The sequence below is a fragment of the Callionymus lyra genome, chromosome 8 (assembly GCF_982586985.1).
Source record: "Callionymus lyra chromosome 8, fCalLyr1.hap1.1, whole genome shotgun sequence".
Lineage (NCBI taxonomy): Eukaryota > Metazoa > Chordata > Actinopteri > Syngnathiformes > Callionymidae > Callionymus > Callionymus lyra.
The window spans coordinates 25356782-25373029 of NC_141825.1; the positions used below are offsets into that span (position 1 = coordinate 25356782).

The 16248-nt window shown below is 41.9% G+C and overlaps 1 protein-coding gene across 1 annotated transcript; it reads right to left on the bottom strand.

The window, feature by feature from the left end:
- Positions 1 to 1122: 1122 nt before the first annotated feature.
- LOC148074379 (cytochrome P450 2D17-like) lies at positions 1123 to 9111 on the bottom strand. Its single transcript, XM_087796590.1, has 11 exons — positions 8934 to 9111; positions 8109 to 8271; positions 7844 to 8008; positions 7483 to 7643; positions 7111 to 7179; positions 6755 to 6859; positions 5350 to 5488; positions 2523 to 2608; positions 2365 to 2466; positions 1710 to 1851; positions 1123 to 1649 (listed from the first exon to the last, which is right to left on the bottom strand). Exons 1-11 carry the CDS (start codon positions 9093 to 9095, stop codon positions 1462 to 1464), a joined length of 1482 nt encoding a protein of 493 aa, XP_087652716.1. The 5' UTR covers positions 9096 to 9111; the 3' UTR covers positions 1123 to 1461.
- Between the last annotated feature and the right edge of the window lie 7137 nt (positions 9112 to 16248).

The window sequence follows — 16248 nt, forward strand, 5'->3', positions numbered from 1 at the left end:
TGTCCACCTGTTGCTGTCTGAACAGTAATACTTTTTAGTTTTCGTCCTAAAAAGATTGTTTTTTTTACAAACTAAGAACGTCTAGTTTGCCTATGAAATAAGAAGTTATCGATAGATAGATGGAACTTTATTGATCCTTCAGGAGGTTATAAGTTTAAAATCTCCACCTGTTGCTGTCTGAACAGTAATTACTTGCTAGTAGTAAAAAAGTTTCTGTCTGATCCGTTTGTTCTTGTTCTGTCTCCTGGGAAGGATGTCGTTTGCGTCCTCCCGGAGGATGGCCCAGAAGAACTGTCCAGTTTCTCTTGATCAACCTCCAAAAGATAACGTTGACATCCGCCTCGAAGGACCAAGTTTATGTCAGGGATTTTCTCCCAGACAATAGGAAGTGTTGGAATAACAAACAGAGTCAGAATCCAGATTTACCACCAGCAAGGAGTGGAGGCGCTTCTCATGGCTCGTACCCATCCACTGACGTTCTTCGCTTCTTGCTGCCTTTTTATTCGAAAGCTCAGAGCATGACACACTTGAATATAAACAGTTTGTTGCTGGACGCCGGACGCTTTTGCCACGTTTAGCGAGTGCTCATGGGAAATGTAGTCTCCCGTCAGGATAAACACTACCACTTTAGTCCACTGGTGTTGCTCCACTTCAAATCGCATAGGGCTGATTTAACAAAACTGCCTTTAACCCGAAGTATCAATTTCCCAAATATGTATAATTCTTCTCATCCATAATCTTTGTGTGTTCGTTTAATCAACTCCCTAACGTGACACATACGACCCCATGTTATGACCAACAGGTTGCGAGTTCAATCTCAGATCCGTCTGTAGTCGTTCAGCAGGAAATATAGAAACTTAGACGACAAATAAATGTGTTTTCCTCTTGACTTTTTTCATGATGTACTTTCACATGTTTGCTGTTATAATAATTCGACCCAATATTGATTATTAAAACATAAAACTCATGTTGGTTTTTACTATTGTTCCACACAGATTTGTTTCAGATATTTCCCTGAATTGTATCATTTATTGATGCAAAATAAGAAACCATTATATGTAAAAAAAAAAATCAAGTTATCTTTATGTAATATAAACAGCACAGTTACGGGAAATGAAGCAATTGATTTTACATATTTTTATTAAGTGATAGAGCATAAATTCAGTGAAAATTAATCATATTTTGACCGTAAAAATTAATTTAATCTACTGTCAAACCACAACTGCCAGAAGAAGTGATTGAAATGTAACGTCTTTTCAAAAAAAATCTTTTAGTCCCACAACACAAAGCCATACTTCCTGTTACAGGAAATGCGTAAAATATACATTTTGGCAACTTGTGTGGTTGATTGTGAAAATAGTAAAGTCATAACAGGAAACTTCATTCTTCAATTAAGATACATTTTCATTCAAGCTAAAATAGATGTTAAAAACAAAACCCATTTAAAACACGCCCGTTGCTTTAGGAGGACTTTCGGTACTGGACCACTATGTGGTAGGGTTTGGGGGTCTGGGTGATGCCGTAGATCGGAGTAAAGTCCGGCTCTCCTGCGCCCACGGGCCAAGTGAAGGTGAACTTCCTAAAGAGAGTGACCAGGAACAGGAAGAGCTCCATACGAGCCAGATTCTCACCAAGACACCCTCGAGGGCCTTGAAGAGAGAGAAGTTAGTTGAGACTCGGGTGAGAGTCGACGACCGAGAGGACGGTACCTGTGGAGAACGGCACGAAGGCTTCCGGTTTGAAAAACTCCCCGTCGTCGTTCAGGAAGTTCTCTGGGTTGAATCTGTGAGGGTCTTTCCACTGGCCCTCCTCGCACAACACCGACGACAGGTTGGGAATCACCAGAGTTCCCTGCAGAAGGACCAAGAAGACGAGTCCGGTCAGAAAAGTACTGCAGTCCCTCGCGATACTATGGTTCACCTTCCACCGTCTCGCCGATATCATCATTACAAACGGGACAGCGTATTGTTTGGACCATATCGCGCACCTGATAGACGTGGTGTGTCTAGGTAGCAAACTCCAGGAGGCTCCGGACTAGAGATGGGTACTGAATCTCAGTACTACTTCGGTACCTACCAAACCTTGTACAGAGAACGACTTCACGCGAATTGAAACAGCATGATGTTCAGCAGATTCTGATCCACAGACCTCAGAGCCCGAGCTGGGGTGTAAGTCTGGATCAGATAACTGATGGAAGGTCTGACCATGTGGCAGTAAAGCATTTTAGGAGCTGTTCAAGTCACCTTTACTGAGAGGGTTATTGACAAGATTCTGGATGAGGAATTCTGTGAGTGATGAGGTGTCACTGTTGTATTCTGTAGTTTAAAAAAGGGCCCCCAATCCAGTCCAGGGTCAGGGACTCACCTTGGGTATAGAGTATCCCAGCAACTGCGTGTCTTTGGTGGTCTGGTGGAACACACTGAGGGGAACCGTGTCGGCCTTCCTCTGGACCTCATGGATCACGGCCTGAGTGTGGATCACAGGTGGTCATAATGATTGTGCCGGCACGTTGCTGGTCATACCTGACAATATGGCATCCGGTGTCGGTCCTCGTAGCTGACATCGTCCGCCTCTCCAACAACGTCGTCGATCTCCCTCTGACAGCGTTCTGAGCTCCGAGAAGACGTTTCAGGTCATTGACAACAAGTTGAAGGTCAACTGTTCAAGTCACGAGTCGTCGTGACGAATAGACGAGTGCTGCAGTACTGTTACCAGGCGCGCATGTGTTGTTTTCTGTATGAGTATGTGTGTGATTACACAGTAAACGCCTCACAAACGTTACCCTGGTGCCAGTATTTGTGTTTGAGGTTCTATGATCGTTTAGTCGCCACCTAGAGTTGATGGAGGGTGTAGCCACTTCCTCCGATGGCGATCACGCTTCACAAATCTCTTCACATTTAAAAAAACAAGCGACGTGAGTGAGGGAAACATCTGTGACTTGGAGTAGATCAGTTTGAACTCTTGCATCGTGACTCGCTGGACCATAGCAACAGAGTCTTAGACCAGAGTCACTTCAGTGTTCCAGTTCATGGAAGAGAAGATCTTAAACCAGAGTCACTCTAGTGTTCCAGTTCATGGAAGTGAAGATCTTAAACCAGAGTCACTTTAGTGTTCCAGTTCATGGAAGAGAAGATCTTAAACCAGAGTCACTTTAGTGTTCCAGTTCATGGAAGAGAAGATCTTAAACCAGAGTCACTTCAGTGTTCCAGTTCATGGAAGAGAAGATCTTAAACCAGAGTCACTTTAGTGTTCCAGTTCATGGAAGAGAAGATCTTAAACCAGAGTCACTTTAGTGTTCCAGTTCATGGAAGAGAAGATCTTAAACCAGAGTCACTTTAGTGTTCCAGTTCATGGAAGAGAAGATCTTAAACCAGAGTCACTTTAGTGTTCCAGTTCATGGAAGAGAAGATCTTAAACCAGAGTCACTTTAGTGTTCCAGTTCATGGAAGAGAAGATCTTAAACCAGAGTCACTTTAGTGTTCCAGTTCATGGAAGAGAAGATCTTAAACCAGAGTCACTTTAGTGTTCCAGTTCATGAAAGAGAAGATCTTAAACCAGAGTCACTTTAGTGTTTCAGTTCATGGAAGACAAGATCTTAAACCAGAGTCACTTTAGTGTTCCAGTTCATGGAAGAGAAGATCTTAAACCAGAGTCACTCTAGTGTTCCAGTTCATGGAAGAGAAGATCTTAAATCAGCGTCACTTGAGTGTTCCAGTTCATGGAAGAGAAGATCTTAAACCAGAGTCACTTGAGTGTTCCAGTTCATGGAAGAGAAGATCTTAAACCAGAGTCACTCTAGTGTTCCAGTTCATGGAAGAAGGGATCTTAAACCAGAGTCACTTTAGTGTTCCAGTTCATGGAAGAGAAGATCTTAAACCAGAGTCACTTTAGTGTTCCAGTTCATGGAAGAGAAGATCTTAAACCAGAGTCACTTTAGTGTTCCAGTTCATGAAAGAGAAGATCTTAAACCAGAGTCACTCTAGTGTTCCAGTTCATGGAAGAGAAGATCTTAAACCAGAGTCACTCTAGTGTTCCAGTTCATGGAAGAGAAGATCTTAAACCAGAGTCACTCTAGTGTTCCAGTTCATGGAAGAGAAGATCTTAAACCAGAGTCACTCTAGTGTTCCAGTTCATGGAAGAGATGATCTTAAACCAGAGTCACTCTAGTGTTCCAGTTCATGAAAGAGAAGATCTTAAACCAGAGTCACTCTAGTGTTCCAGTTCATGGAAGAGAAGATCTTAAACCAGAGTCACTCTAGTGTTCCAGTTCATGGAAGAGAAGATCTTAAACCAGAGTCACTCTAGTGTTCCAGTTCATGGAAGAGAAGATCTTAAACCAGAGTCACTCTAGTGTTCCAGTTCATGAAAGAGAAGATCTTAAACCAGAGTCACTTGAGTGTTCCAGTTCATGGAAGAGAAGATCTTAAACCAGAGTCACTTTAGTGTTCCAGTTCATGGAAGAGAAGATCTTAAACCAGAGTCACTTTAGTGTTCCAGTTCATGAAAGAGAAGATCTTAAACCAGAGTCACTTTAGTGTTTCAGTTCATGGAAGACAAGATCTTAAACCAGAGTCACTTTAGTGTTCCAGTTCATGGAAGAGAAGATCTTAAACCAGAGTCACTCTAGTGTTCCAGTTCATGGAAGAGAAGATCTTAAATCAGCGTCACTTGAGTGTTCCAGTTCATGGAAGAGAAGATCTTAAACCAGAGTCACTTGAGTGTTCCAGTTCATGGAAGAGAAGATCTTAAACCAGAGTCACTCTAGTGTTCCAGTTCATGGAAGAAGGGATCTTAAACCAGAGTCACTTTAGTGTTCCAGTTCATGGAAGAGAAGATCTTAAACCAGAGTCACTTTAGTGTTCCAGTTCATGGAAGAGAAGATCTTAAACCAGAGTCACTTTAGTGTTCCAGTTCATGAAAGAGAAGATCTTAAACCAGAGTCACTCTAGTGTTCCAGTTCATGGAAGAGAAGATCTTAAACCAGAGTCACTCTAGTGTTCCAGTTCATGGAAGAGAAGATCTTAAACCAGAGTCACTCTAGTGTTCCAGTTCATGGAAGAGATGATCTTAAACCAGAGTCACTCTAGTGTTCCAGTTCATGAAAGAGAAGATCTTAAACCAGAGTCACTCTAGTGTTCCAGTTCATGGAAGAGAAGATCTTAAACCAGAGTCACTCTAGTGTTCCAGTTCATGGAAGAGAAGATCTTAAACCAGAGTCACTCTAGTGTTCCAGTTCATGGAAGAGAAGATCTTAAACCAGAGTCACTCTAGTGTTCCAGTTCATGGAAGAGAAGATCTTAAACCAGAGTCACTTGAGTGTTGCCGTTCATGAACGAGAACAAACGTCACCTTGAACACGAGGATGGTGCATCAGGTACAGCAGCGCGAACAGCAGAGAGTTGGAGGTCGTGTCAGTCCCAGCAAAGTGAAGATCCAACATGTAACTGTGGAGCTGCTCCTCGGAGAAGGTTGACTCTTCGTTCTCTCGCTTCAAGCAGAAAAGACAACGTCAGCGAGAGTCGCTTCATATTCAACGGTTGAAATTAAATACATTATTTCTTTAACTGAATATTGTTAAACATTTTTACAATTAAATTCAACAATTTCTGAATTAAAAGTTCAGATTTGAAATGTTTAAGCAATTTAATCAATATTTTTTTTAATTATTGTTTTTACACATAGATTTTTATATTCTTGTTCAAACAATTCAAATGTTTTCTAAATTTAATTAATTCTGTTCATTTGTAGCCTTTTAAATTCAATATAAGGTGTTGGTACATTAGTGCCATTAGGTGCCTCCCACCGTCTCGCCGATATCATCATTGCAAACGGGATACAGTATTGTTCGGACCATAACGCGCACAGACGCGGTGCATCATCGTAGCAAACCAGGAGGCTCCAGACGAGGGATGGGTACTGAACTCGGTACTATTTTGGTACCTAACACAATGTGTCAGCAGTACAGAGTACGATTACATGCGAATTGAAACAGCATGATGGTATAGTACCATCAGTAGATTCTGATCCACAGACCTCAGAGCCCGAGCTGGGGTGTAAGTCTGGATCAGATCACTGATGGAAGGTCTGACCATGAATAGATCTGAAAGTAAGAACCAGAATTTTAAAGTTGATCCTGAAAGAAACTGCCAGTCGGTGAAGAGATTTAAGGATTGGAGAAATGTGAGTTCTTCTACTAGAGCGGCTCAGAATTCTCGCTGCAGAATTTGTATTGTTTAGAAACGAAAATAAACAATAGTATAAACGAGAAGACACAAACGCATGGATTATACAAAGTCAAAAGATAGAAAGTGATGGCAGCTGTTCAGGTCACCGTTACTCAGAGGGTCGTTGACGAGATTCTGTGAGCGACGAGGCGTCAGTGTAGTCTTTTGTAGTTTAAAAAAAAGTTTTGATTTCTATTGTGTATTGTATTGCATTTTTGTTTTTGATTAGACGATACCAAAAGAGCTACCGAACCAAAACTTTCATTTAACGGAGGATTCCAAAGAAACGTCATTGTCTGTAATTATGTATTCAATTGAAAAGGCTTCAAATTAAAAAATATGGAATTAGAAAATGAAATTGATGAAATTGGTTTTAAATATTTTCAGCCCAAAATGATTGAATCATTTAATGATTAAAAACAATGAATTCATTTTTTAATTCATTTGAAAATGATTGGAATAAGAATAACAACAATAAAAAAGTAAATGTAACCTTTCAATTTAGAGATTTTTCTGATATCCTTCCTTACCTTGTCCAGCTCGTCCAGGTAAGCGTCTATGAAATGTCGGGGTTCACCCGGGACGCGGTTCTTCTTGCACTCTGCTACCATCTGCTGGCGTCTGTCGTGCGACCCCTGGTCAAGAGCGAGAGTTAAAGGGTTAGTTCACCTGGTCAAGAGCGAGAGTTAAAGGGTTAGTTCACCTGGTCAAGAGCGAGAGTTAAAGGGTTAGTTCACCCAAAATGCATACTTCACTCATTCACTCACACGCCATCATGTCGACTAAGGGTTGGGATTATGTTACGAGTAGAAAGTGAGTGAAGTATGAATTTTGGACTTCTGAACTATCACTTTAAGGAAGCCCAACTTGAGGACCACCAACTCACCTTCATCAGGGTGAAGGCCTCCTGGAAGGGCAGCGGAAGGCGCCGCAGAATCGGAAGAGAGTCGTAGATCTGAGATCAGATTTAAAAGTCAAATGATGGATCCAGGCGGAGCCTCGTGACAGCGATTCACAAAAGCAGCATATATGGAATTATTTTAGAACCATCGGAGTCTGATATTATCAGATTAAACTTTTTTACCAAGAATATAATTGAACATTATTTTGATTTCGTGTTATTGAAATTAGGATTATCAAACTGTCAAATAAAGTTTAAACAACAACTTTTCAAAACAAAAATTCAAAGTTTCAATATTTGAATCGTAAAACTCATTCAATAGTATCATGGCACTGATACACATGATGTTTCCCTCACCAGGCCCCAGCGTCCGTTGATGATTTTGGAGGTTTTGTGAAAAAGATTAACATGAAAGTTAATGGTCTCGTCGTCGTAGTCAAAGTGATGAGCTAACAGAATTTGACTGATGATGTTGAAGGCAGCTTTGGGGAACATCAAGTGAGGATACGTGGGTTGACCTGAAAAAAAAAAGTTTCAATGTCATGCAATTTTACTTTGCGACGCCCAGTAACCGGACCTTGTGACGTCCGGTAAAAAGACCTTGTGACGTCCGGTAAATAGACCTTGTGACGTCCGGTAAAAAGACCTTGTGACATCCGGTAACTCGAGCACGTGACTTTACCAGGTAATATGAATCAGGACATAATCGTCAACTGACCAATATTCTGCTCCAGAAGTTTGCAGATGTGGTGGACCTCCTTCAGAATTCTTTGCTCCATAGAGTGTTTTCCCAGACCAAAGTTCTTCAGAGTCATGAGGCCGAAGCGCCGCTGCTCCTTCCACAAGGGAGTGTAGTCTGACAGAATAACTCCTGGAGCGTGATCTGCAACCACACAGTCATGTTTGACCTCGAATCACCGTTTATTCTGTCAACAACTCTAAAGATAAGTAGAGCAGCCACGAGGCTCACGGGTCCGACTCACCATGAACTTGAATAGCATGGTTGACCAGCTGACCCTGTGGCCGACCGGAGAAGTCGGCAGCTTTGGTGACCAGAGCTTCTTTGACGGCCTCCAAACCGTTGAGCACCACGGCTGGCTTCGAGCCGATAAAGATGCAGAAGACATTTCCATACTTCCTGGCCAGCTGAGGATAAAAAGTAGAAATACGTAGGCTTCTTTGAGGAATAATGAGAGACATCTGCCCAGACATATCAGAACACCTTGTAGTATACAATATACACAGAATACCACAACAGTTGATCACCGACCCCTGTATCCATTAAACACGTCAGTGGGTTTAACATTTTTAATATAGGGATGGAAGAAAACAGCAGTTATATAGCTATACAATTTTTCACAGTACCACATGGAAATTGAACAGAACTTTATCGATTTGGAAAAATAATGACAATATTTTATATATGTTTGTAGTAAAACTTCCCATCCCTAGATGGCAGCAGTCATATGTCCACTACAGCTAAAAAAACATGAATTACAGTGAGAGTCCTGAAATGACTGAGGACAAGAGGATACAGTGACTCCAGCAGCTTTTAAAGCTGGTGTTTGGATATTTGGTTTTAAACCAAATGAAAGCAGTTACGACTTCGTCAAGAGTCATGTGGTCTGTAAATACTACAACACCAGAGTCAAGTACTGGACAATACTACACATATATCATTGTTACTACAGTATCAAAATACATCGTATAGTTGACCCTGTATCGTGATACTTATTGTAGCATCAGATTCTTGCAAATACACAGCCCTGGTTAAGAGGATTTCTTATTATTTCCAAAAGTCACTTTACCTTCTCGAAGTCATCCATCGGACTCTCCAGGTTGAGGTGCAGCAGATTGCCCAGGATTGGAATGGGTGGAGGTCCAGGAGGGAAGTTTTTGGGCCGTTTGGTCCTGAAGAGCATCAGGAAAAGCAAGAGTGAGAGCAAAAAAAGCGCTGCCGTCCCAATCATGGCGAAGCGTGACGATCCGCAGGCGAACCGTGGCTCTTAAATCATCTGCTGGTCCTGTGACGCTCCACAAATACAACCTTTGACCCCTTGAACTGTGGTTCAAATGAAAGAGCAAACAAATACTTAGTGAATTAATGAACTAGAATGTTGATCGAATCTGACGAAAACACTGTTGTGGTCACAGCCGTCTGCTGTGTTCTCCTCCCCCTGGTCTGCCACTCCTGTCGTCTCACCTCACACCTGGTCCTCATCATCAATCACACTCACCTGTTCCTGATCCCCAATCAACCCCCTTCATCAACCCTTGGATTCCCTGCGGTCGGCGCCAGATCGTACTTCACTCAACCGTGGTAACTAGTGATGGGTCCGGCAACACCGATGCGTCGGCGCATGCGTCGAGCTCATAGAGCATAACCCCGTGTCGGTGCGCGTACCGCTTTTAGAAAGTCACGTGACCGATCATGAGAGGGTTCGGTCACGTGACCGATACGCGAACTGTGTCGAACTGACGTCTGCGCGCCAATCTGTGTTTATAAGGAAGCGCATCGGTCAACGAGATGATGCTGCCAACAGAGTCGCCTCACGTTGACTAAGACTTATTTCAAAATTGCTGTCGTAAGAGATTATGGAGCAGCCTCCAGCAAAAAGATTTCGCCCGTGTGGGAATATTTCGATCATATATCGGAAAATAAGGCATTTGTGTTCATTTCCTTTCCGTTTCATCCTGTTTTCTCAAAGTTTCCACTTGATCTATTGGAATTAAAAATAATTTCAAAATGATTCTTAGTTTACTATTCCTATTATTTTCTGCAGGTTAAATGTCGCATATGTACGACAGAATTGTCGTATTTTAACAAGTCCACCTCCTCAATGCTGAGGCATTATAGGGCCAGGCATGAGAATGAAGTTCAAGAGACACCCAGGATAAACTCGGGTATACAGCCATTCTACAATTTACTCAGTTTATTTTTTTCATAATTAATTCCTTTCTTCTTTATCTCATTTTTAACCATCAAGCTACCAGGAAGCAGGTGCTGGATGAGGCTCTGCTGAACTTCATTGTCAAGGACTGCCAGCCCCTCAGCATTGTGGAGAGTGACGGGTTCAGGGATCTGGTGCAGGTCCTTGAGCCATCATATGTTTTGCCAACCAGAAAGGTTTGTGTTGAAATGATCTAAAGTTGTAGTGTATATATCCAATTTATTTAATATATAAATTAAATATGTTGATTTGCTTTTGGTTTAATTTGGTGTTATTTTCGGACCATCAAAATAATGCTGGCTAAAAAATATGAGAAGGAACGGAAACGAGTGAAATTGGAAGTACAGCAAGCTGTGTCAGTGAGTATAACGGCTGACATGTGGACATCTGTAAACATGGAAGCTTACTTGGCTCTTACATGTCACTACATAAATGCTAATTTGCAGTTGTGTACATCTGTGTTGAGAGTGCAATACTTTTCACAAAGTCACACTGCAGACAATTTGGCCCAGGTCAAAAGGGGCATGATGGCGGACTGGGCCATAACTAATAAAGTAAAGTGTTTTGTGACAGACGCAGCACCAAACATGATTGCATCCACTAGACGGCTCCAAATTCGACACTCAATTTGCATTGCACATAGTTAGAAAATCATGTGACCAGATCCCCACACTTGCATCCATCAGACACAGAGCTAGGCAGTTGCGATCGCTCGGAACAACTCTGACGTCATCGAACGTCATCGATGTTTGATCGACATCCCTCTCACTGTGTGTGACGACACATCAGCGCTGCCGTCTGTCCAGACCTCAACGAAAGGTGGTAAGATTTTTTCATTTCCTCTCTTTAATTCGACTTTTACAACCGAGTTGAACTTCAGTGACAGCTGGTACCCACGTGACCGCTGTTCGCTTCAAAAGATCCCGCTCTGCGCGCCTGTCAGTGACGCGGCGTCGTCAGTGACGTCATCGGTGCTGAATGTGGGACTTCTTAATGTTCGCTCCATTACTAATAAATCCTTTATTCTTAATGATCTTTTCACAAGAGTTAATTTGGATTTATTATGTCTTTCTGAGACTTGGCAGAGAGAGGAAGAGTTTATTCATCTGAACGAACTCTGTCCAGTAGGGAGCGCTGTCCTGGGGAAGCCTCGCCTCTCTGGTCGTGGAGGAGGTCTTGCTACTGTTTTTAGGGAGAGTTGTTCTTGCAAAGTGATTCAGACACAGGAATTCACTTCTTTTGAGTCTCAGATGATCTTGGTTGGTTCTACAAGACCTTTCTATTGTGTGTCAATCTACCGTCCGCCTGGTCCTGCGGCGATGTTCTTGAAAGACTTTAGTGACTTCTTATCTTCCATTATTCAGATGGAATCTGTTCTTATTCTTGGAGACTTTAATCTTCATGTTGATGACGTCACATCTTGTTCTGCTAAAGAACTTTTAACTTTAACTGAAGCCTTTAATTTTGAGCAACATGTTTCTGAACCCACTCATCAAAAAGGCCACATTTTAGACTTAGTTTTTACTCTTGGCCTGAACATTTCTAATGTATCTGTACATGATGTCCATCTGAGTGATCATTCTCTTGTCTTGTTCAACCTGGACTTCATCCCTGAACCTAAGCCTTTGAAAGTTAGGTCTCAGAGGCGTGTCATCTCAGCCGATACTGCAGACAGTTTTTCTGCTATGTTTGACCGTCTTTCCTTTGATGACTGTCCAGATGTGGACAGTTTGATTCACTGTTTTACTGATCATTGTGTTGAAATACTGGATCAAGTGGCACCTGTTAAATCGAACTTGAAAATTCAGAAAAAACGGTGCCCTTGGACAAATGAAGATCTCCTGAGTCTGAAGAGACTTTGTCGAAAGACTGAGCGTCTCTGGAAGTCTACTAAACTTGAGGTGCACAGACTTCACCTCAGGGATCTGTTGACTTCTTACAATGAGATGGTAGAAACTGCTAGATCTGATTACATCAGAAAACTGGTAGCAGCAAATAAGAAAAACCCCAAAGTTTTGTTTGACACGATTAATTCTCTCGTGTCTCCTGCTCCTCAAATCACGCCGGTCTTCTGTGAAGCTGACAGCAATGCATTGTTGAGATTTTTCATTGACAAAATTAAATTGATCAAAGAGAAAATCTCTCCCCCTTTGTTGGGAACCCCTACTGTCTCTGAGCCCATCTCCTCCTCTTGGTCATCCTTCTCTGCTGTATCTTTGGGTGATATTTCAGCACTAGTGAACAAGATGAAACCCTCCTCTTGCTCAGATGACGTCCTTCCTTGTAGGCTTTTTATCAAAGTATTTGATGTAATTGGCCCCTGGGTTACCAATATGGTGAACCTCTCCCTTTCCACAGGGGTTTTTCCCAATGCATTTAAACATGCCATTGTGGAGCCTCTGCTCAAAAAACCAGGCTTAGACCCAACTGACCTCAGTAATTTCAGGCCTATTTCTAAGCTCCCTTTCTTGTCCAAGATCTTGGAGAAGGTGGTGTCCGAGCAGCTGTCTTTGTTCTTGGATCAGAGCGACATCCATGAGAAGTTTCAGTCTGGCTTCCGTAAACATCACTCTACGGAGACAGCTTTACTGAAAGTGTCCAGTGACATCATGATGTCGGCTGACTCTGGTAAATCCACTGTTCTGGTTCTCTTGGATCTGTCGTCAGCCTTTGACACAGTTGATCACCAGATCCTGCTGAGAAGACTAAGGGATGAAGTGGGACTGTCTGGGTCTGTGTTAGAATGGTTCTCATCTTACCTTTCTGGGCGCAGTTTTAGTGTATCTGCCAATCAAATGAGGTCTGAATCGGCAGATCTGTTGTGTGGAGTCCCTCAAGGTTCTGTTCTGGGTCCTTTATTGTTTTTGCTGTACTTGATTCCCCTCGGTAAAATCATTCAGAGATTTCCAGATGTTTCTTATCACATTTTTGCTGATGACATCCAGCTCTACTGCTCTTTTGACCCAACTGAGCCCCAAAGGCTGAACAGCTTAAGTAAGTAAGTAAGTAAGTAATATATATTTATATAGCGCTTTTCGAGACCAGGGTCACAAAGCGCTTTAACAATCAAAACAATACTCAAAACAGTACATACTTCAAAGATCAAGACAACACCGAGAACAACACAGGAGTTCGAGAAATTCAAGGAAAAGCCTGAACAAATAGAAAAGTCTTAAGATGTTTCTTAAACTCAGCTTTCAGCTTAGTCAATTGTTTGCTAGAAATCAAACAATGGCTGAGTGAAAACACTTTACAGCTTAATGTGGACAAAACTGAAACTCTGGTGATTGCTCCTGATGATACGATTCCAGGGTTGAGTCAGTACTTGGGTGACTTAGGTCAGTCTGTCAAACTGAGCCTGAGAAACCTGGGTGTTGTATTTGATAAAGACATGTCTCTTGTTCAACACTGTAGAAAACTGACCAGAAACTGTTTCCTTCAACTGAGAAAAATCTCTAAACTTAGGAAAATGCTGTCACAACATGATCTGGAGCTTGTAATCCATGCGTTTGTTTCTTCTCGTCTGGACTATTGTAACAGTTTGTTTTCATGTCTTAACAAGAAGGAGCTGTCTCGCCTGCAGTTGATTCAGAACTCTGCAGCGAGAATTCTGACCCGCTCTAGTAGAAGAACTCACATTTCTCCGGTCCTTAAAACTCTTCACTGGCTTCCAGTTTCTTTCAGGATCAACTTTAAAATTCTGGTTCTTACTTTCAGAGCTATTCATGGTCAGGCTCCTCCTTACATCACTGATCTGATCCAGCCTTACACCCCAGCTCGGTCTCTGAGGTCTGTGGATCAGAATCTACTTATGGTTCCACGCACACGGCTCAGGACCAGAGGAGAGAAATCTTTTCAGGCTGTTGCTCCTAAGCTTTGGAACAATCTTCCTCTCTCTTTGCGCTTGATGGAGTCTACTGACTCCTTTAAGAAACATCTTAAGACGTTTCTATTTGTTCAGGCTTTTCCTTGAATTTCTCGAACTCCTGTGTTGTTCTCTGTGTTGTCTTGATCTTTGAAGTATGTACTGTTTTGAGTATTGTTTTGATTGTTAAAGCGCTTTGTGACCCTGGTCTCGAAAAGCGCTATATAAATATATATTACTTACTTACTTACTAGGCACATTGTCACATACTTTAGATCAAGCACTACAGCTAAGGAGAAGCTTGCTCAAGTGCAGCAGCAGATGGGACGACCAACCCTGAAACTCATCAATGAGGTGGCAACACGCTGGAACAGCACATATGAAATGCTGTCAAGGCTAAATGATGAGAAGGAGTCAGTGTGGGTATCTCTGGCCTCTCTTAAAACAGATTTGACTCCACTTACAGCTGATGAGTTTAACATCATAGGAGAAACACTTATTGTGCTTGCTCCTTTCCATCAAGCCACAGTGGAGTTGTCTGAGGAGAGGTGAGTGTCAGGGTCAAAGGTCATCCCGATGATAAATGCTCTACGTTGCACTAGAGCATAGTGCTTCAACCTTGCACACACAGGCAGCCAAACACCTCCATGAACACCTGAAGCGTCCAGTCACAGACACTGCTTCCAATCTGTAGTCATTAAGTGTGTTGACCATAGCAACACTTCTTGACCCCAGATTTAAATCACTCGGGTTCCGTAGTTCAACAAAATTGAACGAGGCCATCATTCGGCTGCGTTCTGAATGTGCGTCAGTGATCGGACGCACAAATGAGCCCCTGCCAGGACCATCTGCAGAACAGCTGTCTGCACCCACTTCAGGCATTTATTAAGCATTATTTGTTTGTTGTTTGAAATCATGTAATAAAATGCATGTTTGTTGTTTTTAAGATGACCTTTGGAAACATCTGGACATGGAAGTGGGAAGGCAGACAAAAAATTCTACTGCAGATGCAATACAAGAGGTCCAAAGGTACCTGGCAGAGGGAAATGTCCCTAGGACCCAGGACCCCCTAGAATACTGGGACCATCAAAGAACCACCTTCCCCAACCTATTCCAGCTTTCACTGCACTTCCTATGCACTCCAGCCTCCTCTGTGCCCTGTGAGCGGGTCTTTTCGAAAGCCGGAGATATAATCACGAAGAAGCGAAACAGATTGAAATACAGCACTTTGGAAAAACCAATTTTTTTGAATAAAAATGGGTAAAAAAAAAAAACGGTCCACAAGCATCCTTATTCCCAACACGTTCTCTTAGATGTCCATGTTATGATACATATTCACATTATTTATTGACTGTATCTAAAAAAGATAAAAAGCCATCTTATTTAAATGAAGATATGAAATAATACTATATGAAATACAATGACTTGGATTATATTATTGTATATACTAGGTCTTATCAGTGTCAGTTGAGTCGGTTCATAGGTTGCCTGTAGGGATTTTTAATGTCCAGCAGATGTCAGTATTCAGTGACACAGTATCGACACAGTATCAATAGTGTTGCTATGTGTTGAAACGTTTCATGACGCCTCATCGAACCATCACTAGTGGTAACTATACGTGACTGGCTCAGTGTATTTGCTACCTCGCTCTTGTACTCTAGTCTCTTGTTGTTTTTTGGACCTCATCTAACTTTTGTTCCTCTGCCTGCAGTAACTCGGATCCCTCACTCCAGCTCGCCGACCTCGCTCTCCCTCCGGCTTACTCTTCCACCACCTGCTTCCCCTTCATTCAATAAACCCCTTTTTGTATTCTCTGGAACATCGCCTCTGTCTGCTCTGGAGTTCAGCATCGTTAAACATAACAGTCACAAAGGAACTTCCTCTTCTGTTGATGTTGTATGTTAAGTACATTTTATCAAGTATAGTAAGTAAGTAATAGTGATTTGTAATCTTTCTCTTCATGGGTCAAGAAGCGCTTGTATTAAAATCCTTCATGTTGTTGCTTTGAAAGACCAAAGTTCTGTTATTACGACTTCTTTGGCATCCAAAGGTATGGTGGCACAAACATACCTGAGCCTGAAACATAAAATGATACAAAATTAACAGTTGATGTCAAATTTGAGTAGTTATAGTTATATTATTTTTATAGTTATATTTACAGACTGGTAATGAATAATGGAAAAACAAGCGCAATGCATTTTTAATACATGATCTTTGAACTCACGTGAGGTCTACATCGATATAAGTATTGCTCTAGTCCCTGACACCACACCTAGAGAAAGTACTACTAAGACTTACATTGAATAT